The sequence below is a fragment of the Urtica dioica genome, chromosome 8, assembly GCF_054948205.1.
Source record: "Urtica dioica subsp. dioica isolate 48M chromosome 8, U.dioica_male_clone48M_v1_H2, whole genome shotgun sequence".
In the NCBI taxonomy this organism is placed as follows: Eukaryota; Viridiplantae; Streptophyta; class Magnoliopsida; order Rosales; family Urticaceae; genus Urtica; species Urtica dioica.
This window is the reverse complement of record NC_142763.1, coordinates 28,473,588-28,498,963: the sequence shown is the minus strand read 5'-3', so window position 1 is coordinate 28,498,963 and position 25,376 is coordinate 28,473,588. Positions and strand designations below refer to the sequence as shown.

The 25,376-nt window shown below is 39.5% G+C and overlaps 4 protein-coding genes across 4 annotated transcripts; 2 read left to right on the top strand and 2 right to left on the bottom strand.

Annotated features, from left to right (window-relative positions):
• Window positions 1-1,284: 1,284 nt before the first annotated feature.
• On the top strand, window positions 1,285-3,282 carry LOC149388913 (uncharacterized). Its single transcript, XM_089622529.1, has one exon. The coding sequence runs from the start codon at window positions 1,285-1,287 to the stop codon at window positions 3,280-3,282; it is 1,998 nt and encodes a 665-aa protein (XP_089478655.1).
• A 4,506-nt stretch (window positions 3,283-7,788) lies between these two features.
• Window positions 7,789-11,993, top strand: LOC149388912 (potassium transporter 5-like). The gene is made up of 7 exons (XM_089623589.1): window positions 7,789-8,105; window positions 8,219-8,441; window positions 9,090-9,338; window positions 9,426-9,476; window positions 9,570-9,830; window positions 10,259-10,681; window positions 10,970-11,993. Exons 1-7 carry the CDS (start codon window positions 7,959-7,961, stop codon window positions 11,875-11,877), a joined length of 2,262 nt encoding a protein of 753 aa, XP_089479715.1. The 5' UTR covers window positions 7,789-7,958; the 3' UTR covers window positions 11,878-11,993.
• A 799-nt stretch (window positions 11,994-12,792) lies between these two features.
• LOC149388911 (uncharacterized) lies at window positions 12,793-14,165 on the bottom strand. The gene is made up of 4 exons (XM_089624035.1): window positions 13,859-14,165; window positions 13,645-13,732; window positions 13,422-13,552; window positions 12,793-13,309 (listed from the first exon to the last, which is right to left on the bottom strand). Exons 1-4 carry the CDS (start codon window positions 13,955-13,957, stop codon window positions 13,160-13,162), a joined length of 468 nt encoding a protein of 155 aa, XP_089480161.1. The 5' UTR covers window positions 13,958-14,165; the 3' UTR covers window positions 12,793-13,159.
• A 1,142-nt stretch (window positions 14,166-15,307) lies between these two features.
• On the bottom strand, window positions 15,308-24,777 carry LOC149388910 (uncharacterized). Its single transcript, XM_089622528.1, has 8 exons — window positions 24,257-24,777; window positions 22,402-24,139; window positions 21,076-22,245; window positions 20,863-20,958; window positions 19,979-20,114; window positions 19,295-19,371; window positions 17,987-18,117; window positions 15,308-15,572 (listed from the first exon to the last, which is right to left on the bottom strand). Exons 1-8 carry the CDS (start codon window positions 24,775-24,777, stop codon window positions 15,308-15,310), a joined length of 4,134 nt encoding a protein of 1,377 aa, XP_089478654.1.
• Between the last annotated feature and the right edge of the window lie 599 nt (window positions 24,778-25,376).

The window sequence follows — 25,376 nt, the reverse complement described above, 5'->3', positions numbered from 1 at the left end:
AAGGACGGTGATAAAATTGTTTTGACAATGAAACTTTAACAATTTTTTTTTTTTTTTTTTTTTTTTTGTCTCTCTTTTCCTCCTCGTTCTCTCCGTCTCCTCCATTTATTTTTTTTCCCTCTCTATACGAGGAGATGAAGAAAGGAATTAAATCCTCTGTTCTTTTTTATGTCTTTTGGTGTCATTATAATCAAAATAAATTAATTTAGTGATTTTACTTTTAAATAAATAAAATTGATAATTAAATAAAATAATTACAAATTTTATTTTGATTGGAAGACACCAAATATTAATGTGACACAGAGAGTGACAGAGGATACGGGTTCGGAAGAAAGAAAGGCCTCAAGCTACTTGGCCTCAAGAGTCATAAGCGATTGTATTTTTTATCCTTGGATATTAATTTTCTTTATTTGTTTTGTTGATGCAACTACTTTGCATTTATTGGCGATGTTTATTTGGCAAAATTGATCATAAAAGGAGGATATTTGTTGCTGATGTGGAGCCTTCACGCGGCAAAGAATATTTGATTTGTTGCAGATTTTGTTGCGACATATTCTGCGACTTTCTCGGAATCATCAAATATCCGCGAGATTTTCCAGGGATCTAAAGATATGATATCCTTGATGCCAGCAACTGAATCACACGCCCTAATTCGCTTCGAAGACTATATGAGGCATCCTCCTTTCATAGTTCTTTTTGACCCTTTTGGAAACACTTTTTGAGAGATTTATTTTTTGAGTGTTTTAGCTGAGCATTGAACGACCTGTGTTCAAGATCTTAAGGTGTCAAGTTACCTCTGCTTTGTTGCCTATATACGGGTGATTGTATTAGAAGCAAGAGGTTAGGTTTTTCCTTCATTCTTATCGGGAAATACTGTTAGAAGTCTCGGGAGAGAGCTTCTGTGGGAATCGAGGGGATCTCGTGCTTAGGGGGAGCCTAAGTTGCTGTTGAAGAAGATAGACGTAGGTTGGGTAGCTAGCGAGGGAGTCGTTTAGTGTAAAATCTTATTGTACCACGTTATCATAGTAGATTGCTTTCCACCGGGCTAAGGCCCCCCAGACGTAGGCAGGGATTGCCGAACTGGGTCACCAATCTCCGTGTTCTTTATCTTTTCGTACTTACAGCTTTCCCTGTTTTGATCACTCGAATTTTGGTGTTTGTCACAGAATCCGTCATAACATATTCTGTGACATACGCACAGATCACGTAATTTCAATTGGTATCAGAGCGGTTCACTCCTCACCTTGAGTGTGATCCGTGGTGTTTACTAATCTGGTATTTGAGATGGATTTCATGAAGGAAGGTGCGTCGATTAGCCGACTTCCATTACTTGACGGCAGCAACTACTCCTATTGGAGGGCGCGTATGAAGGCGTTTCTGAAGTCCTTGGATGAAAAGGCTTGGAAAGCAATTCTCACTGGATGGACTCATCCGACCACTGAGGAAGCCGATGGTAGCTCGACTCTCAAGCCTGAAGAACGTTGGTCCGTCGTTGAAGAGAGGCTTGCAAACTCCAACTCTAAAGCTCTCAACGCCATCTTTTCCGCTGTGGACGCCAACGTTTTCAAACTCATCCGCACCTGCGAGGTTGCCAAAGACGCATGGACAATCCTTCAAGTCCACCATGAAGGAACCGATACGGTACGTATGTCGAGACTTCAACTATTGACCACAAAGTTTGAAAATCTCAAAATGGAAGAAAGTGAAACTATAAATGAGTTCAATTCTCGTCTTTGTGATCTGGCTAATGAATCGTTTGCCCTTGGCGAGAAAATTCCCGAGGAGAAACTTGTCAGGAAGGTGTTGCGATCGCTGCCCAAACAATTCATCTACAAAGTCACTGCTATTGAGGAGGCCAAAGACATAAGAAGCATGAAACTTGAAGAACTCATGGGTTCTCTCCGAACCTTTGAGATGACGATTAATCCGGAGCCCAAAATGAAGGGAATCGCCTTGAAAGCGGATGTCCATGGAGACCTTGCACCCTCCGACGATGATGATATGGCTAAAAGCATTGACTTGCTGGCAAAGAATTTCGGGAAGTTCGGGAAGTTTGGGAAGTACATGAAGAAGCTCAACCACAATTCAAGCGGGAATGTCATAGAATCTGCCCCAGACAAATTCCACAACAACAACCGGGCTCTAAATCCTCAGAGAAAACCAAAGGCTGCTGAGACATCTTTTGACCAGAGAGGCAAATCCAAGGGGATACAGTGCAGAGAATGCGAAGGGTTCGGTCACATACAGGCAGAATGTGCAAATACACTCAAGAAGAACAATAAGAGCTACAATACTACTTTGAGTGATGAAGAGTCAGATGATGAAGATAGTCCCAACAACCTCCTTGCATTCACCACTCAGGAAGCGACCGATCCTCAGTCTCATAAGGATGTCACAGAAAATGTCTCTGACAAATTCTATGACAATGCTTCTTCCAGTGAGAGTGATGTGGAAATCTCATTAGAGTCTGTCTCACAAGCCTATCGTGAACTATTTAGTCGATGGACAGAAGTCACACGACTGAATGAAAACCTTCGCACAAAGGTTACTGTCATCTATAAGGAAAAAGAAGTGCCTGCCTCAACCGTTGCCTCTCTTCAACGATCACTCCAGTCAGAAAAGACACAACAAGATAAGCTTCTCTCTGAATTTAATGCTCTTAAAAGAAATATTCGTATGCTCAATTCAGGAACATCCAATCTTGATGATATTCTTTGCTTTGGGAAAGATGCAGGAAATCATCACGGCATTGGCTATGATGCTCGACAACCTAGTTCCATAACCACGTTTGTAAAAGGCAGCAAAAAACCAGAGGAGGCTGATGTCACAGAATATGCTGAAACACCTCCTGTGACAAGACGCAATCGACGACGTCGGGTTTGTCATTACTGCCTAAAGTCTGGCCACATCAGACCTTGGTGCTATCGACTCCAAAAAGATTTGAAGAAGCAGACTCAGAGTCAGAAAAAGACCGTTGCCCCTCCCGAGAAGATTTGGAGAGTTCGTGAACCAGACATCCGATGCAATGTCGCTTACACTTCACTCAGAGCTATGACGACCGAAGATTGGTACTTTGATAGTGGCTGCTCCCGCCATATGACCGGTCAAAAGGATCTTTTGAAGAATATCGAGACTTGTCCTAGTCGCCATGTTACCTTTGGTGACGGGGTCAAAAGGAAAATCCTCGGTGTAGGCACACTGAATGTTGATGGTCTGCCCCCTCTTGGCAAAGTCCTCTACACGTGCTGGAACCGCCTCTGCATCGACCTCAGCCGCTGTTGATTCTGCAGACGAGTCTTCCGTCGGTTCTGCTGAGTTCTGAGACATGTTTGCTGCTCTGTATTGGAGGTGATGAGTTGGTTTGTCTTTTTATTGGTTGGCTTTCTTTGTACTCTTTCCTTTTGTCTTAGACTTTGGCTTTGCTTGTCTTCCGTTTCGTCAAGCATGTCTTCAGGCAAAAAGGGGGAGTAGTATCGAGGTTCATTAATATGTTGAGACTATATTGATTACGCTTTTTTTCCCATATTTTGTGTAATCTGGATTGATGCTTGTCTTAGCTTTTCTTAGCGCGCGCTCGCGAGTTACACTTGAACCTCGCATTGATTTTGCCTAAAACACCGCCAAAGGGGGAGATTGTTGATGCAACTACTTTGCATTTATTGGCGATGTTTATTTGGCAAAATTGGTCATAAAAGGAGGATATTTGTTGCTGATGTGGAGCCTTCACGCGGCAGAGAATATTTGATTTGTTGCAGATTTTGTTGCGACATATTCTGCGACTTTCTCGGAATCATCAAATATCCGCGAGATTTTCCAGAGATCTGAAGATATGATATCCCTGATGCCAGCAACTGAATCACACGCCTTAATTCGCTTCGAAGACTATATGAGGCATCCTCATTTCATAGTTCTTTTTGACCCTTTTGGAAACACTTTTTGAGAGATTTATTTTTTGAGTGTTTTAGCTGAGCATTGAACGACCTGTGTTCAAGCTCTTAAGGTGTCAAGTTACCTCTGCTTTGTTGCCTATATACGGGTGATTATATTAGAAGCAAGAGGTTAGGTTTTTCCTTCATTCTTATCGGGAAATACTGTTAGAAGTCTCGGGAGAGAGCTTCTGTGGGAATCGAGGGGATCTCGTGCTTAGGGGGAGCCTAAGTTGCTGTTGAAGAAGATAGACGTAGGTTGGGTAGCTAGCGAGGGAGTCGTTTAGTGTAAAACCTTATTGTACCACGTTATCATAGTAGATTGCTTTCCACCGGGCTAAGGCCCCCCAGACGTAGGCAGGGATTGCCGAACTGGGTCACCAATCTCTGTGTTCTTTATCTTTTCGTACTTACAGCTTTCCCTGTTTTGATCACTCGAATTTTGGTGTTTGTCACAGAATCCGTCATAACATATTCTGTGACATACGCACAGATCACGTAATTTCATGTTTGAACTTTAGATTTATTTAATTTGAATGCAGAGGAGTCTATTTCGTTGTTTGTCAGGGCTGTGCATTATTTGAGTCGAATGTTTTTTCTGCAATAAGTAATTACTGGCATGTATGTTTATCTTAATGTTTTGCTATAGATTTAGCAAATAAATATACTTTTAACACGCCATTTAAGTATAATAGGTAGGTAGTCACATTTTAAATTTGGCTTCTGTAGAACAATTACCGATAATGAAGATTTAGGTGATTCTAAAAATGTTTCTAATGGAAGTGAAAAAGTGCCGAGAAATACTAGAAATTGCAAAACAAAAATTGGGGTGATACAAATTGTTTGAAAATATTACAATTGGTTCGTATTTTTGTAAAATGTGAGCATAAAAAAACTGGGCGGCCATTCTTTCTTTCTCCGGATTTCGGCTTTAAACAACATTGATGTCAGGTGGACTAATAATCAATATCTTTTTTTCTAACTTAATTTGAATTTTTACAATTGCAGCCAAGAGGAATAACTCGAGAGGACCTCGGAGCAGCTCCGATCCTCGCTCTGCACACGAGGCTCCTTCAAAAATCAAACCCAATTAAATTATCATAAGTAAGATTATATAATTTTTTTTCATGCTTTTCCTTTCGATGATGGTTTGATATGGTTGCTTGTGTTTTTTATAATGTTAGGTTAGGTACGCCGCCCTTTTTTTATTTTTATTTTTTCTAGAGCACATGTACAAGGACCACTCAGTGGAAAGGGGCAGTCGTGACTCGTGATGATTGAAAGAAGGCTTTTTGGGGCTTTCTCGAGAACGTGTTTAGTTTAGATTCGCTTTTGAAGATGCTCGTACCTTGAAGATGCATAATAATATTCTTAGCTACTCAGCCCGTAAAAATTCGTCATGTTACATGGATTATGCATTAATCTTCTTTGTTATGTAAGATGTGAATATGGTTACCTTGAAGTAAGAATTTTTATATATATGTTTGTGTTATTCAGAGTATAATCATCTAATTGTTAGAATTACGCTTCGATATATATATATATATATATATATATATATATATATATATATATATATATATTTTTTTTAAGTGCGAATCGTATAATTTATTGATATATATGTCAACAAATTATGTCATTCGTTGATATATATTCAACAAATCGTCAAACAAGTCCAAATTTACTAACATATATGTAAACAAATAATGTCGTTTGTTGACATACATACCAACAAATCGTGTCGTGTATTAAGATATACGTCAATAAAGTGAGTCATTTTTTTAATCACTCACTAATTGAATCTCTCAAAATTACATTTTTTTAACTACATGAGTTAAAAATATCTTATACAATATACAAGTCTAGAGGAGACTCGTTGATTGGGCTTCGTGAAACATACAAGTATATATGTTAAAGCATGAAAATTATGTCAACAAATCGTACTATTTGTTAACATATTGTACCATTTGTTGACATATGGATACCAATAAATCGTCAAAAAGCCCTGTTGATATATACAGTACTCAGAAGAAAAAAAAAAGGATAAAATTAGACACAATGTATTCTCTTTTGAAATTACTAATGGAATTGGCCAAATTATCACTTGATTAATTATGGGAAAATGATTTGTAATTGGTAACAGATCTTTCGATTTTCCTAATTACAATCAATTGACAGTGAAGGTTTCTAAAAAGATAACATTGTATAAAGTATCAATTTCTACTAGTAGAACCGTTGTATAAACCTACTGTAACCAATCTCTAATTTTTATAGTAGTGCCGCCTTATTCTAGATCTCAATGTGCTCTTCTCAGTGAAATCAAACTAGACCCGTCAGACGAGGTTGTACTAACTAACCAAATTGTTAGAGGTCGTTAAAGCTATCAAGTGTAGGTTTCTAGAAAGATAACATTGTATAAAGTACCAATTTCTACTAGTAGAACCGTTGTATAAACCTACTGTAACCAATCTCTAATTTTTATAGTAGTGCCGCCTTATTCTAGATCTCAATGTGCTCTTCTCAATGAAATCAAACTAGGTCCGTCAGACGAGGTTGTACCAACTAACCAAATTGTTAGAGATCGTTAAAGCTATCAAGTGTAGGTGTTAATTATATAAATACATTGTAATTAGAGGTAATGATAATCAATACAATCAATCGATAGAGAAGGTATCTCTCTCAAGTGATCCCAAAATTCTCTCTCTCAACATTCCTTTTTCTTCATTAAACAGTAAATGTCTTCAATAGCTTGAACCTATTTCGTTGTTTATCTCCAAATATCTTTTTCTACTGTGTTTATTGTTATTGCATGTATACATTTTGGGTAATATTCTGTTTAGTGAACTATCCAAGGAAAGAAAAGAAGAGAGGCCCCTATCCACATAGCTAGAGTAGAGAGCATGAACAACAAAATATTTAAGGAAAATGACACATATGCATCTTGTATGTTAGCGAAATATCGAGTTTAACTTTTGATTTTCAAAAATGTCGAGTTCATACCTTTTGTTCAACTAAAATAACAAAATTATACCATGAAATAGATAACAGTGTCGACACAAATCTTATTTTTTATTAAATTTTATTGACTTTTCATTGACGTTGACTATAATATTTATAGGTAAACACCAGTTATATTTATTAATTTGCGCCATATATGTAATTTATTTAAAAACTAGAAAATAAACAACAGTTTCTTAATCGTGAAGAACACAGAAAGATGCAAAAATGTGAAAATCGACAGTTGATAGTCATAAAAATCACAGATTCGAATAGAGAATCCAGGATTCAGAGTTGCAATTCGAATACAAAATGAAATAATCTATTGGGAGATATGAATTTTATTATTTAATTTAATTTAAGGCTATTTTATTTCAAAATTGATAATTTGAAAGTTAAGGTGCTGGTTTGGATTTGATTCGGTTTTTCTTATATAAGAATTAATATTAATGATATGGAGATTTGTGACACTGTTATCTATTTGAGTGTATAATTTCGTCATTTTAGTTAAACATATAATATAAACTCGACATATTTGAAAACTACAAATTATACTCGACATTTCACTAAAACAAATAATATTTATGTATTATTTACTTAATATTCAATTATGTTATAAAAAAGTATCTCGGAGAAAATTACTTCACTGAAAAGTTATACTAGTTAAGTCCTAACTATCTCTATATCGTTTTATAGCTAGAAAAAAAAAAGATTTAAAATTCCATTATAAAAATCACATTAATGTGATAATAATGCTGTTTTTAAGGTAAGTTTGTTAATCCAGTAGTAGTTATCAATCCACGCTTATTTAACACGGTATGAAATCATCAATAAAAAAACAAGGATCTTTTTGCTCAGCAAATCGCTATACTCAAGGAACGTACAAATATCGTAAAAAAAAAAAAAAACGCGGAGAGAGTGAGAGAGAGCGCGCGAGAACCTAGAGAAAGGAGGTTATATACTCCGTTATTTTCTTTCCTTCAACTATAGTCGCCATTGACCTTGATCTCAGAAAACATATAGCAAGCAAAAAACATGGGCGACGGAGTGGAATCTCAAGCTGAAGACTCGGTTAAAGAAGGTAGTTATGATCGGAAGAAAATCACGACTCTCGAAAAGCTCAAGAGATTTGATTCCCTCGACATCGAGTCTCGCGGCGGAGCTCCAGACCGTGCCTCCAAGGTTTGCCCACACACACACACACACACAGACTCTCTCTCAATTTCTAGAAAAAGGATTTAAATTATGTTGACGCGTTGTTTGTGTTTTGGACTCGTTTTTTTTTACGAGAATAGGTGAAATGGTCTGTGATTTTGCGGCTGGCGTTTCAGAGCATCGGGATTGTGTACGGAGATATTGGGACATCGCCGCTGTACGTGTATTCGAGCACGTTTCCGAACGGAATAAAGCACAAAGACGATGTTGTGGGTGCACTTTCGATTATACTCTACACAATCACCTTGAGCACTCTGGTCAAGTACATCTTCATCGTCTTGCGAGCCACCGATAACGGCGATGGTAGGTCACGTGTATCTATATTTATATTTATATGTCTGCGTTTGTATTTGGCTCTTCAGGCTATAGGGCTATTTTTAAGATGGATTTTGTTTCACCTTTTTTAATGGTAGTTATTGGTTTAGAATCTGTGGGTGTGAATTAGGCCCGGCCCAACACAATTGGTTGGGGGGCTTTAGGCAAAAATTAAGAATTAGACCTTTTAAAAAGATTATATTTATAAAAAAATTGGTCAATATTTACATGTTCCATCAAATTATGAGCTTTTGATATTATGATACTATGAGATGTGGATTTTTTTAGCCTTTCTTATTTTTTTTTTTAATTTTGTAGCCTTAGGCGTGGGCCTAACTCGTCAAGGCATGGTGTGAAATAGCATTTTACTTGTTCCGTTTGAGCTTTAATTAATATGCTTAAATTCAGTGAGAATAAGGGTTTAGTTAAAAAAAAAAAAAAATCCTTCATAGCGTAAAGTCATGTTATTATTTAGATTTTTTTTTTCTCCTGGGATATTAAATATATAATGATTTGCTCATGAAAGGTTATTTTATATGAGGAAATATAAGTAATTAGCAGAATTAAAAAAATGACTAAAAATTTGATGCTTATAAATAAGTTGATACGAATTTTCCTTGGTTACTTGTATATCAGGAGGGACATTTGCGCTGTATTCCCTTATTTGCCGATACGCGAACGTGGGTCTGACCCCGAGCGAGCAAGCCGAGGATAGAGACGTGTCGACCTTCGAGCTCGAACTTCCGACGAACCGCGCAAAGCGGGCTTCTTTCCTCAAATTGAAGCTCGAGAACAACAAGATCGCCAAATATGTCTTGTTGCTTCTTACCATGCTCGGAACTTGCATGGTCATCGGCGATGGAGTCCTCACTCCTTCCATGTCAGGTTAATTAATTTCTTATTATTACTTATTTTTTTTAATGCACGTATTGATATTGATATTGATATTGAGTCGTTTCAAATTGACGTCAGTTCTATCCGCTGTTGGAGGTATCAAGGTGGCCAGACCCGAGTTGAGTCAAGGTGATGATTATTATTAATCAGTAATTCCTCTGATGGAAATGGTTTAAATATACATGTTTGTTTGTACTAATGTGTATGGTTTTTGTGTTGTAGATATGGTTGTTTGGATATCGGTAGCCATCTTAGTGGTGCTGTTCGTGAGTCAAAGATTCGGGACCGACAAAGTGGGATACACTTTTGCTCCGATCATCTGCGTTTGGTTCGCGTTCATCTCTGGCATCGGAATCCACAACTTCATCAAGTACGATCCAACGGTCATCCAGGCTCTTAATCCCATGAACATAGTGAATTATTTCCGGAGGAATGGAAAAGACGGTTGGATTTCTCTCGGCGGTGCTGTTCTTTCTATAACAGGTTTGCGCGCTTAACAATTTCCGTTCAAGCTATGACGTTGCAATATATCATTCTAATCTATCAAGTCGATATCCGGATCGACTGTCTCATTTTTCTGTCTCCCTATGTGTCATTATTTTTTGATGAGTTTTTATACAAAAATATATGATAACCATAGAACAGGAGACGCAAAAATTAGACTTATTTTAATATTAATCAAATAAGCGCTACTACAAACTGTGCAATATACAACATGACATAAAAATGTTGTAAAAAGTCCACATTTACAACAGTTTGTACCGTTTTAAAAATTCTATTTGGGGTGGCCATTCCTTCTAATAAGGTCATTCTAATACATTGATAAACATATTTTTAGGAACGGTTTTCTACAAATCATGGTTATTTAGGGTTTTCACTAATTTGTTCGGATCCGTGTTGTGATGTAAAAGGGACGGAAGCTCTATTCGCAGATGTGGGCCACTTCACGGTGAAATCGATCCAAATAAGTATGTGCACGGTGGCATATCCGGCTATTATAATGGCTTACCTAGGACAAGGCGCTTTTCTGCGCAAGCACAGCGACCTCGTTGCCGACACATTCTACGAGTCCATCCCAAAACCGATATATTGGCCCATGTTTGTGGTGGCCGTGCTCGCCGCTATCATAGCCAGCCAAGCCATGATCTCTGGCACGTTCTCGATCATCCAACAATCGCTCTCGCTCGGGTGTTTCCCCCGTGTGAAGGTCGTTCACACCTCCACAAAATACGAGGGTCAAGTTTACGTCCCGGAAGTCAACTACCTCCTCATGCTTGCGTGCATCGGAATCACGCTAGCTTTTAAGAACACCATCCAGATTGGAAATGCCTACGGTAACATTTCATGCCCCTCATTTTTAGCTACTAATTATAATACTTTTCTAAAGAAAAAAAAACGATAGATTTACTATGATCACCCTAATAAGTGTTTTAGGGACGGAGACTTAAACCCCTCTCAATGTTGTTTTGAATACATTTTTTACCCGAATTATTTGTCTCTTATTTTTAGCCCTCTTAAATTTAGTCTAGCGTGTCCTTTATATAAAAAAAGGGAAATTAATTGAAGTCACTTACTATCATTTTCATTTAAGCTAAAAGATGTTGTGAAATCTCTCTTTGTAGGGATAGCGGTGGTGTTTGTGATGACACTCACGTCGTCATTCTTAGTACTAATCATGGTGATGATATGGAAAACCCACATAGTCTACGTCATAGCCTACATCCTCGTCATCGGCTCCGTGGAGCTCGTCTACCTGAGCGCCGTCCTCTACAAGTTCAACGAAGGAGGCTATCTCCCTCTGGTCCTCGCGACGGTCCTCAGCGCCGTTATGTACACGTGGAACGACGTGTACCGTCGAAAGTACAGCTACGAGCTCGCGAACCGGATCTCGCCGGAGCAGGCGAGGGAGATCGCCGACGACCCGAAGCTCCGGCGAGTCCCGGGGCTCGCCATGTTCTACTCGGAGCTCGTCCAAGGAATCCCGCCGATATTCAAACACTACGTGGACAACCTTCCCGCGCTCCACTCGGTGCTCGTGTTCGTGTCGATAAAGTCGCTCCATGTCAGCAAGGTCGCCCCGGAGGAGAGGTTCTTGTTCCGCCGCGTGGAGCCGAGAGGGCTCAACGTGTTCCGGTGCGTCGCGAGGTACGGCTACACCGACGCGAGAAGGGAGAGCCGGCCATTCGAGGAGATTCTGTTCGAGAAGCTCAAGGAGTTCATCGTCGAAGATAATCTCTTGTCCCGTGGTGACGTGGACAGAGAAAATGGTGACGTGGCGGCGGAGGAGGAGGAGAGGAGGGTCGGAGATCTGGAGAGGGAAATGGAGGCGGTGGAGGCGGCTTGGAACGCCGGAGTTGTCCACTTGATCGGCGAGACCGAGGTGGTCGCCGCCGAGGGGTCTTGGTTGGGGAAGAGGATTTTGATCAACTACGGTTATAATTTCTTGAAGAGGAATTTGAGGCAGACTGATAAAGTGTTTGATGTCCCATGCAAGCGCATGCTCAAAGTTGGTATGACGTACGACCTTTAGATCATAGACTGTTTTGACTTTTTTTTATGATTTCTCTCCTTTTGTTATTAGTTGCTGTTTTAGCTTCACATGACATGAGTTAGTTCTATTGATGACAACCTGTCATTAGTTTGGTTCTCGTTGGTTATTCTTTGGTACGTCAATAATAGATATATAATGTTTTCTTGTTGGTGACACCGATGATTATTTGGTCATTTTTTTTTTTTTGAGAAAGATGATTATTTGGTCATTGATTGTGCTTTTTGGACAACTTTTTGCCAAAAGGTGATAAGTTTCACCTTTGACAAACTAAATAATTGTTTTTTGGAGTAAAATTATTTCATTACTATTTTTTTTTATGAAAGGAATAAAATTATTTAACTAGAGCTATATGTTGTAAAATATACGCGCTGTAAATAAGGCTTGGTTGACCTTGTAGTGACGCTGCATGAGCTAATCAAAAAATCTAAACTGATGGCTCGAAGGCTAGAAGTTGAGAAACGACCAAGCCGTAAAAACCAACACTGATAAATTCAGAATAGCTGGCATGGTTCAATAATGCCAGACAATGCTAAAAATAATATGGTGACGATAACGAAATTACCTAGTCGACTTTACTAATAACAACTACAGAAATTCATGAACTCACGGTCCAACATGACAAGGAAAATTCAGGTCTAGAAAAACATATATTCAAAGATAAAGCAGGAACCAGATTCTAAGATGGATTGATATACTTTAATGAAATTCCAAACATTTTTGTTTATTAACAATTATAAATATATTTTTTTATATATATATGTTAAAATTTCAAAAAATTAATTAATTTAAAAAATAAAACTTATTTCCTAAAATTTGACCAAGTTAATTATTTGAAAAAACTTTCACAAATCTAATAAAATCATTGATTCATTATTAAAAATGCAAAAATGCCCAAACTCAAAAAATGTAAGCGTTTGATATTTACATATAGTTTAATTTTTACAAGTAAATATGCCAGCACAACACACACATGTCAATTCTTTATAAGAATTGCATACTCAACGATTACGCAAGTAAACCCACGGTTACACTTTCACATTCACACTACTTTTGCAGTTTTGCTAGCCAACATACCCAAAGTTTATTTCTTCCTCAAAACGCGAACGACTACATGATTGCGACAATTTTTTACAAGAATGTCCAGATCCACGCTAGTGATCCAACGCCTTGAAGCAGAAACGACAGAAGAGAAAGAAAACACAAAAAAATATCTCTCTCTCAAGCTTAATAAATTGGATTCACCGAATTTGGGCTTTTTGGGTCATGAATTGCAAAAGCCCATACTTCCAAAGTAGCCGAACGGGGTTTCGGAGAAGCCCGGCCCATTGAATCCCACGGGAGGAGTGTCGAAATCTTTGGCCATCTCATTTAACATCCCCTGAAGTTCCTCTAGGCTGTACTGTGCCTTATCCTTCAAATTTCAATATTAATTAATTAAATCAACAAACGCTTCAATTAAGTACAACATGTACTAAACAAGTAAAACTGTTTTGCGTATGAACTAATTTTTAAATGATACGAACCTGAGGTGTGGTGTGAGCCATCAAAGAGACCATCTCTTGCAAGAAATCGGAATAGTCTTCATCGTCGTCGTCGTCGCAAAGCTCATACAAACCCGCGTCATAAATCATCTTCTTCCTCTCATCCGACAACACTGCGTACGGATTAATAATCAACACATATTATATACACGATATGTGCATACTCAAATATATAATTATATTTATATATCTATATGTAACACACCTGAATAGGCTTGTTGGATTTGTTGAAACTTATTGTTGGCCTCGCGCCATAGAGAGGGACACCTCGTCCACCTATCAGGATGCCATTGCTTTTTTTTTTTCGCATGGTAAAAAAAAAAAATTAGCATTTAAGTCAATATATATATATATATATATATATATAACACTATACATGTATATGCGTATATACATATGTATGTAATAGCAACAATTACCATAGCAAGCTTGTGATAGGCACGCCTTATTTGTTTGGGGGAAGAGTGAGAAGAGACTCCAAGAACGCCGTAGAAATCATCGCCACTAGCCATCGTCATATATTATGATTATTGATGATCAATCTCTCTCTTTTTTGCTTGAATTTCACTCTCTCTCTAAATAGTACTATTTCATATATGTGAGTCACTTGTTGAAATGAAAACGAAGGTGTATGTGTATATAATATATAGTGCTTTTAAAGTTGCATTGGATTAAATTTAAAGGAACAAGGTCTCTCTCTCTCTCTCTCTCTCTCTCTCTCTCTCTCTCAATATGTAGCCCTTACAAATATCTTACGTACACTCAGCTTTCTTCCCGAAGGTTCCCGAATGTGTTTCTATATATATTTTCTATGGGAAAGAATTCCTGTCTATAGATTTTTTTTTATCATGCGCTGTCTAATGGTGGAGGTTATGGGTCCACATACATGTTTGAAATATTAACCTGATAGCGACACGTTTGGATCTCAAGCTGCCACATAAAATAAACAAAGAAGTCTCTAGAACCCAATGACGTTGCATGTTTTGATATTTTTGATGGTACAGAAAAATAAACTATAATATTCCATTTCCATAAATATCAAACATCACCCGTCACCATAAATTTAATATAATGACACATATTTTCTTTAAAAATATGTTATACGGCAAATACCACTATTTTCATTTATTTTCAACAAAAAAAAAATTAAACTATCCAAAATACACTTAATAAAATAAATATTTATTTACTATTTTATTATAAAAATAAAAAACTTCCTTCATAAAAAAAATCTTAAACTTTTTATAAATAAAGATTTGATTATATATATATAATGGAAAATAAAGAGTTATTTTATTAAGGGCATTTTTGGGAGTTCAATTTTTTTTTTTTTTTTTATAAAAAATAAATGAAAAAGAGTGATATTTCAGATATGATACAATTTTAGGAGAGATACGTGTCATTTATATTAAACTGAGAGAAAATGTCTATTTTTTTAATTAAAAGAATATCTCGCACATTTCGACTAATTAAATACATGAGATATTGTTGACATTTTTCCAAAAACAATTTAAAAATTTAGTCACAAAAAATTATGTCATCAATAATAAAATTTAATTTAGTCAACATATTTATACATAAATACATAAATAAAATATTTTATAATTTAAAAATGGTTGGACCTGAACCGAGCCTAATTAGGGTTCAGGTCAAGCCCGGATTGATATTTTTAGGGCATGAGATGGGCCTGGCTTGAGAGCCTATACTCTAGGCCCATCCCAAGCCCTTCAACTAGCTCTTTCAAAAAAAGTAGAATCGGTCTAAACCTCTAAAATAGAGGGTCGAGCTGGGTCGGTTAGCCCATAATCGACCCGGTCTGATCGACAACACTATTTCAAGGTCATAAAGTAAGTCGATATTGATCAGCGCTAACCTTTTATACAAAGAACAACACGTCCTTGAGAAATCCAGGCCTCTTTTCCGTTCCTCTGGAAATATTTCACTATGTTCATGGGATTAAGAGCTTTGATGACCATTGGATCGTACTTGATGAAGTCGTGTATTCCAATGATGGCGATAAGTGCGAACCAAATGCAGATGATCAGAGCAAAAGCATAGCCCACTTCTCTGTGCCAAATCTTTGACTTATGAACAAGACCACTAAGATGGCAACTCATATCCAAACTACCATATCTGCACCACAAACAATAGACATCAACAATGAGCTAGGATTTAAAATGGGTCCGGTTGATATATAATCATATTTATATATATGGTTTGCCATTTAACCAACATTTAGTAAATATTTGGTAATAAATAACCAATTTTTATGTAATCAGTTATAAATAATAGTGTAAATAATTATAATAGCAAAGATTTTACTATTTATCAAATATTTATCAAACGTTGACTAATTTGCTAATTATTTGATTTAAAATTGACTATGTATAAGAAAAATATTATTCAAAGACATGTGAAAAAATCATATAATTAAGACTAAAAGCTACTATAAAAATGGACCGGCTAGGTATTTAGCTCAAATTAGCTACATTCTTTGAAATTCTAGCCCAACTATCACTTAAATTAGGTAACTAGCCCAATCCACTACTACAATATTATATTCCTATCTTACCCCTCATCAAATACACACCAAAATATTTGCCTCCGACTCCGAATCCTTCAATCCTCCGATATTGCCTCCGAACTCTCCGTCGATTTTGAATACTTCAATCCTCCGATATTGCCTCCGAACTCTCCGTCGATTTCGAATACTTCAATCCTCCGATATTGCCTCCGACCTCCTTTTCCGCCACCAATTTTCTGATTTTGCCACTTCCGAAGCTGACAAAGACGTCTTTGTCTCATACTTGGAAAAAATGGTAAGTAAATATTATTTCCAATTCGATTACCCCATAAAACACCATAATCGAAACCCTAGCCGATATCTCCGATCAATTCTTTGTTAGATTAACTATAAAATATGGTAAATATTATTTCCAATTCGATTAACCCATAGAACACCATACCCGAAACTCTGAAACTTTAATGGTAAATAATATTTACAGTCCAGCCATTCGATAGTAAATATAATTTACCATTCGAAAAAGCAAAATACTTGTCTCCAATTTGGCGACTATTCCATGATTCAAATCCGATGATGAATAACTGAAAAAAATTTAGAATTAACAAACAAATAAGAATGAAGTTTTATGAAACCAAAGAACTTAAACACATACATGACTAGACAAACATAAACTAAGAAGGATTAAATGACTAACCTAGACAAACAGATAATATAAGAACAATAGAAGAACATCTATGAAATCGACGATCCTAAACATCTATTCCAAATGAATCATCGAATACCCTGGTTGCAAATCGCAGGATAATTTTAATGGTGAATAATATTTACAGTCCGGCCATTCGATAGTAAATATTATTTATCATTCGAAAAAGCAAAATACATGTCTCCGATTTGGCAAAAGATTCCATGATTCAAATCCGATGACGAATAACTGAAAAAAATTTGGAATTAACAAACAAATAAGAACAAAGTTTTATGAAACCAAATGCAATTTTGGAAGTATGAGAAACATGAGTTATTTTCCTAAATAAATGGATAATTAGACTATAATTTAAAAGTCTCCTATATAAGTAGGCTAGTTGTTTACAAATCTCTATAAAAAAATTTAGGGTGAAAAAGTAAATTTTGAAATCGCAAGGCATATATATGCCCCCAGTTCCCATAGTGGACATTAGCACAAGTATGTATAAATTATGTTCCATGAGTAAATTATAATTTATTTTTTATAATTGAAAAAAGGATTAATAATAATTACCTCGAGTCAACTCTGGTTTGGCCATCCTAATACCTCCAACAGCGGACATATAACTGACGACAATTTGAAACAATTAACTAGTAGCACCCCAACTTTCAAATGAGGAGAAGATGAGTTGGAGTCATCACAAAATAAAATAGACATGCATGAAAAAAAAATAGAAATAATAATTACATACGGTCAATATAACAAAATAATTTTGAGTATATATATATATATATATATATATATATATATATATATATTAACCTGAGATGCAAGGAGTCAGGCCCGGCTCACCCTTAAGGGGAATAAAGCTTTTGCTTTAGGCCCAAAAATATGAAAAAGGCCCACAAATTTTGATCAATGCTTTTAGACAACTAAGAATTCCCCAACGTAAAAACCTCTCTTATAGACCCCCCTATTTAATCATAGTAGAGTGATGTATAATGTCAAAACCCATGTAAACTGTCCACCTAAAAGCCCATGTAAAAGTCCACTGAGCAATACTTCATCGTACACACAAAAATATCATAACGTGAAAGCTAATGTAAAAGTCCACTGAGCAATACTTCATCTTCCACATTAAATCAATATACATTAAGTTTAATTTCCAACAACTACTATATTTTACTTAAGCTATAGTTGTTATTTTTTTCTTCTAAAAGGCCTACTTTTAGAAATTCGCTTTAGGCCTCACATTTGGTCTAGCCGGCCTTGCAAGGAGTGAGGACTCCATCGCCAATGACCATGGAAGTTCCGAGCATGGTAGCAAGTAACAAGACGTACTTGGCGGTCTTGTTGTTCTTGAGCTTTGATTTCAGGAAAGAGGCTCGCTTTGTGTGGTTCGTCGGAAGTTCGACACCTCTCTGTCCTCGGGTTGCACGCTTACACAAGCGAGTATAGCGCAAATTTTCCTCCTGATACAGTAATCATAATCAGAAATGTGCATATGTTTTTATCACTATTTATATAGAGTCGTCTATGCATTAGTGTTACCAAAGGAGAAAAAAAATATCTGAATAATATAACCACTGAATTTACATTTTAAGAATGAATCTTTATTAATTTAACTAGAATAAGTAGAATTTATGTGAAAAAAAGGAAAAGTATAACCCTGACTAAGAGTCTCATGGGTTTGATTTTAATTTTTTTTTTTTTTTTTTTTATATAAAAAAATATTAAAAGCCAATTACAATCTTTATATAAAAGAAACCAACCCCAGTCAGCCTAGAAAATATTTACGCTTTGTAGTGGTAATAACAATTTTTTTTTTTTGAGAAGTAATAATAATAACATATTTCAAAGGTGTCTTTTTTTTTCTTCCTGCTTCAGCGAGAAGATTACATAATTGTTTTTTTTTTAATTATATTACTTTTCTTCTTTTATTTGTTGAATAATTAATTTTGTTATGCATAATTAAGATAGCCATTAAAATTGTAACATAATAAATTCATATTTAGCTTTCCCTCTCCAAAGAAATTTTATGAATTCGTCCCGATAAAGAAAAGATGACGTTCCGTACAAAATCGGATGAAATCGATAATCGAACCGATCCAAAACAAAAAATCGATGCCACATCATTTAACCAAAATTCTGATTCAGATAACCGATCTAGTTTAAAAAACTGGACCGGATATCGGTTTTTAATTTTGGAAAAATCGGATATCGAATATTTAATCGATTATTTTTTATTGAAAAATAAAATAAAATATAAATAATCACGCTAGAATTGTATGATTAATTTTTTTTATCGGATTTTAATCATTGTAATAATTTTATAACTGAGTATGGATTTAAAAACTAGTTTCAAAGTCATTATGGATTTTAAGAACTAGATAACAGGTTTCTTTAAATCGGTTTTAAAACTGAATCCGGATTTTAAAGAGCCAGATAATCGAATTTCGAAAATCAGATATTCAAACTGGATATTGAATTTAAGAAACTTTTGATAACTAAATATTCGGATAACCGAATTTCGGTTTCGGACTAAACTTGACGGACTATTAGACCAAATTTTTTTAACCGAACGTTCGGATTTGGATATGAAAAATGATCAAAACCGAATCGAACCGATCCGATTTCAACCCTACGTACCATCGCCGTTATCGGTGGCTTGCAAGATGATGAAGATGTACTTGACCAATAAAGTGCTTGATGCAGGGCAAACTGGGCTACAATTTCAAGAATGTTGAGATCACCGAAACGGATAAAAGAATGGTGTTTTCTGAGTGGAATCGACCTAGTAAACATGACCCACAAAGTGGTGTCTCGGGATTTAAGCCGAATTCTGACGTTTAGGCTTTCAAAATGACGTTTTGTGTTCTTCTCGATTAATTTAATTATAGCTTTTATTATTGTATTAAGTAGATTTAATTTATGCATTAATATTCGGTTTTGGATTATGAAAAGTCTCTTGATGCATTTATAAATCATGAGCACCTATTTTGTAATGGATAGATTTTTGATGAAATGAAAAATTGAAACTTGAGTGTTTCTCCCAAATCCGAGCGTCGTGAGCGAGCTCCGAGTTGATGCCCGAAAACCGGTATTCGTGCGCGAATCAACGGTGATTGGATGCCCCGAGTCTAGCATTCACGAGCGAATCAATAGGCGAAGGAAGGTTCTTCGATCGGTTATTCGTGCGCGAATCAACGATCAAGTTCGACTATCCGGTTACGTTACTTTTTATTTTGGTTTTTATAAATCAATCTCCTATCTTTGAAATCTCCGCTGCATCAGTGCTTAAGGTGATCGTCTAAAGTATGATCGAAAGAACACCCAGAACATCATCGATATGCTTTATTCCGTTCGGAAACGTGCCGGAATAGACGTACAAGGGCGATGTCTTGATGTCTCCATACACAATACCGATGCTCTGAAATGATAGCCGCAGAATTACCAGCCATTTCTTGTTCTGAAGAGACATGTGTTAATATTTAGACTAAACACCAATAATAACCGGAATAAAGCAAGATCGTAATACCTTGGAGGCATGGTCTCGAGCCCCGTCACGAGACGATTCGATGTCCAGTGACTCAGATCTCTAAATGAGGAGGATCTTTCGGCTAACCTTCTTCCATCTCGGACCAGGCTGGTCGTTATTACCGCCTTATTGAACAGAGTCTTCGGCTTGAGATTATACTTCGTAGCCCATTGTGATAGTGAGAGCAAGATCAATGAAGAAAACGAATAATATTTACACTATCTCTATGTGTCAATGTATGTGTATTTCTCTCTTTCTTCGCGTCCTTAAATGAAATTTGTACACTCCATTTTGGAGAAAACACTCTTCCATATTTATAGCGACTTTTCTACATGGTTATAATTTTTTTTTTTTTTTTGAGGAACGTGGGCGGTGCCACGGAGATTTCATAAAAGCCCTCACGTATGGCGGAGGAAAACCGTGGTTACAAAAAATCATAGTAAACATACAACCACACAACCAATCACACGAAACCAAACAACAACAAAAAAACCTATCCCGACATGTGGGATTGAATCTCTCTGTCATCGGCTCTAATAGCCTCTTCCGAGCAAGGAGGGACAAGCCCCAACCATCTCGAGTTAGAGCTTTGAGTAACGGCAAAACGGGCTAAATTATGGGCCGCAATATTACAGAGACGAGGAATATGCAAAATTTTAAACTTAATCAACTTACTTACCTCTCTCTTGATGTGATGCAGAATCGTCCCGAGCTCAGTCGCGGGAATCTGGCCCCCGGCCACCGCCTTGACCACCTCCGAGCAATCCGAATGAAGCTACAATCTCGACCCGCCGATGCTACTAGCCAAAACTACGCCTTGGAGAACCGCAAACGCCTCCGTAAGCTGGGGGGGGAACCCCCTAGCTTGGGAAAACGTTTGCGAGGCTAACACCCTTCCGGTGTGGTCACGATCAATGCACCCCACACCGAACCCTCCCTGGTCCCGATCTAGCGCAGCATCCACAGTCACCGAGATTGTTCCTTGCGTCGGAGGGATCCACCTAGGCGTGGTCTTTCTCGTCTCCTCTTCCCGAATAGTAGTCTTGTTCGCGTCTCTGAACTCTTCAAGGAAACTCCCAGCCCACTGAACTAGCTCAGACTGATTCCAAGCTTTCTTTCCCGCAACGACATTGTTCCTGTGGTTCCACAATTCCCAGGTGATAGTGATATAGAATTCAAAATTACTAACCTGGAGAGAGTCCGCCGCTCTGAGAATGTTGTCAAAAGCCTCGCCTTCCCCGTGCGCCGGGAGAATCCCGCCAAAACCCGCCTCCTTCCAGACTTTCCTACTCCATTTGCAGCCCCAGAGCGCATGGTGAACCGTCTCGGCCAATCCGGCACATATAGGGCAGCGATCGTCAGTGATAACCTTCCTCTTAACCAAAATGGAGCGAGTCGGGATCCGACCCTTGCAGACTCTCCAAATAAAGAGCTTCACCTTAGGAGGGACTCGTAGTTTCCAGAATTTTCTCCACCATTCCTCAATCAGTGATTGGTCGGACGAACTGGCTTCAAAGATGGGTTCCATAGCCACCCGGTACCCACTCTTGATCGTGTACTCTCCATTCTCTGTGTAGTGCCAACGGCGCCGATCAGGGACCCCTTCGCCACCGCACGGGACACTCAGGATAGCTCTGGCGTCTTCCTCTACAAACATGGCCCGAATGAGCGGAACGTCCCAATCCCCGTCCAACCTCATAAGCTCCGCAACTCTCATATCAGGGGGGATCAGCGGGGGATCGACCCACGAGAAGGATCTCGGTCTAGGAATCCACTTATCTCCCATGACCATGACCGACTCGCCATCCCCAATGTTCCATCTCGTGCCAGCTAGGATGATCTCCCTCCCCCAAACCAGACTGCGCCACATAAAAGAGCTATTCGACCCGCAGTGACCACTCAAGATGTCCCCGTCGGGGTAGTAACTCTCGCTGAAGACCTTGCCAACTAAACTGTCAGGTCGTCTAAGGAATCTCCACACGTTCTTGGCGATCAGAGCTTGGTTGAACTTTTCCAAGTCTCTGAAGCCCAGGCCACCCTTCAACTTGTTCCGCACGAGGACCTCCCAAGCAACCCAGTGCGTCTTATTAGCCCCGTTACAACTTCCTCACCAGAACTTGGCTATAGCCGAGTGAATCTCCGAAATCAGCGTCTTCGGAAGCTTGAGGCAAGAGGCCACGTAGCACGGGATAGCCTGAAGGATGGACTTAATAAGCACCTCTCTACCGGCCTGTGAGAAGAAAAGGCCACTCCAACCCTTAATCTTCTCCCAGATGCGTTCTCTCACGTACTCGAAGAGCTCTTTCTTTTTCCGTCCCGTGAACGCAGGGAGGCCTAGGTAGCGTTTATGGCATTCCGTCCTCCGGACTCCAAGGACATGGGCAAGGAGTTCCTCTTCGGCCTCCGTTCCGACGTCTTTCCCAAAACAGACATCGGATTTCTGAAAATTAACCAGCTGCCCCGAGGCCGTAGAGTAGACCCGGAGGATCTCTGCCACCGCCGCGCACTCTTCAGGGCACGCCTTAAAGAACATCAGACTGTCATCGGCAAACAAGAGGTGGGACACACGAACGTTTCTGAAGCGGACCCCACTAATGGCTCCCGTTCGCTCTCCCGCTCTGAAGAGACTCGAGAGGCCTTCAGAGCAGAAAAGGAAGAGGAACGGAGAAAGTGGGTCACCTTGGCGGAGGCCTCTCTGAGGAACCACGTGGCCCCGACTGGTCCCATTAATGTTGAAGGCAAACCGAACCGAGGAGACACAGCTCATAATTTTTTCCACCCATCGGGCCGAGTACCCTAGCCTCAGCATCACCGCCTCCAGATAGGTCCACTCAACCCGGTCGTACGCCTTCGCCATATCAAGCTTAAGGGACGCCCACCTCCCATTCCCAAACCTGCCTCTTTTCATCGTGTGAAGTGCCTCGAAGCCCACCATAACATTGTCAAAGATAAGCCTACCGCCTACGAACGCGCTCTGATTTTCTGAAATGGCCGCGTGCATAGTGCCTTTTAGTCGGTTCACAAGACACTTAGCAACGATCTTATAGACGACGTTACACAAACTGATAGGCCGGAACTCACACACTCTCCTAGGTTCCTCAATTTTAGGGATAAGCGTGATGATAGTTTCATTTATACTGCCCACTTCCTTCCCGTCGTTGAGGATACCAAGGCAGGTCTCCGTGACCGATTCCCCAACCACATCCCAGTATTTCTGATAGAAGATCGCCGGGAATCCATCTTTTCCCGGGGCTTTGATGGGGTCCATCGAGGAGAGCGCATTCCTCACCTCCGAAGCCTCAAAAGGACGCTCAAGCTCCTGGTTCATATCCTCCGAGATCTTAGGCTGTATACCCTCAATCACTGCCTCAATAACCTGCTGAGACGGCTGTGTAGAGGTGAAAATATCCTCAAAATATCTGGAGATCACTCCCTCGACCTCAGTCTCGCTGCTACGCCAGATTTCACTCTCATCGAAAAGGCCATTGATATTTTTCCTCTTCCTCCTCGTTGTAGCCTTACGTTGGAAGAACTTTGTATTCCTATCACCGCATTTCATCCAGGAGGCTCTACTCCTCTGCCTCCAAAACTGCTCTTCCTTCTCCAACAGAGCGTTCAACTGTCTCTCCTCGCGACGAAAAACCTCCATGCAAAACTCCGGGCCAGATCTGCCTGCTAACTCGACAATCACTTTTTGTTTCTCAATCTGGTCCTTCCTCCCTCTGTTTATGTTGTAGCCCCATCTGCACAGGGCTTCTCTACATCGCCTAATCGAATCCAACATCGGCTGAGTCCGGTCTCCCCCTCTATCCCACGTCCTCCGAACCACCTCGTCGCACCCCGGTTCCCCACACCAAGCTTCCTCAAAGAAGAATCTCCTCGGTCTCCTAGGCTGACGTGTAGTCCCAATCCCCTCAGTTCTCAGCAAAAGAGGTCGGTGATCCGAGTTCCAGAACCTAAGATGCTGAATACTAGCCCGGGGGAAGAGGTCCCGCCAATCGTGGCTAGCTAGACATCTATCCAGACGTTCCTCTACCCCCCCTCATCGCCAGGTGAAGATATCCCCCACAAACCCCAGGTCCTGAATATCACAGTCCACGATCATATCCCGGAAGGCGAGAAGCTGACCCGGACCCCTATCCCGACCCCCCCTGATTTCTGCATTTGTAACCACCTCATTCATGTCCCCTCCAACAAGCCAGGGACCTATGTGATTCCCGCGAAGCCGACGCAGAAGCTCCCACGTGTGTCGCCTCTGTGTAGACACCGGATCGCCATAAATCCCCACAAACCTCCACATCTTACCATCATCGCCGACCAAGTCACCCTCAATATGATACCTCGACATAGTCCCAAGTAGAAACTTCACAGGCTTTTTCCAGAGTAACATCAAGCCTCCGCTCCTACCAAGACACTCAACAGTCACGCAACTCTCGAAACCAAGCAACACTCTCACCCTCTCGGCCCCGTCCTTCCTAAGCCTCGTTTCCGAAAGAAACAGGAAATCCGGTTTATAATCCCAGACGTGGGACCTAAGGGCGCTCTTCGTCCCGGGGTTTCCCAACCCCTGGACGTTCCAGAGAACGCCTATCATTGCGTTCGGCGGCCCTCGTTCTTGAGGGGCGCCGCTCTCTCTGCATTAACAACCCTAGTCGAATCCGCCGAACCAGAAACTTCTAAGGAACAATCCACCAAACCCGGGTCCCTGACCCCTTCCCCTCCTTCAAAAACCCCCTGAGAAACTGGAAAAGAGTAGGTAGGAGGAATACTAACCTGATCAACAGTAGGGGAGCGTGTCGCCTCATCTGTGCCTCTCTTTCCTTCGCCTCCGGCTTCAAAGAGTCGCGCCATTCTCTTGACATTCCCAATCCTGAGGCGTTCACTCGACTTTCTCTTCCCCGATCCTCTCTCGCTTCTCCCCTCCACCATCGGGTTGGGATCCGGGCCTGTCCCACTCCCATCAGTGACAGTGGGTCCCGTCGCAACACTTCTCTCAGCCTTTAAATTGGGCTCAGCTTGGTTGAAGGAAACTGGGCCCAAATCCCTTTTAGGTTGGCTACTGCTAGGCCCAAAAATAGGATTCCCTTCCCGTGGGCCGAGCCCATTTTTCCCTTGGCCCATATTGGGTTTTATGGGTTCGGTTGATATGGGCCCCGCCACGTCAGGGTGACCTAGCACTGAAGCCCCTCTTCC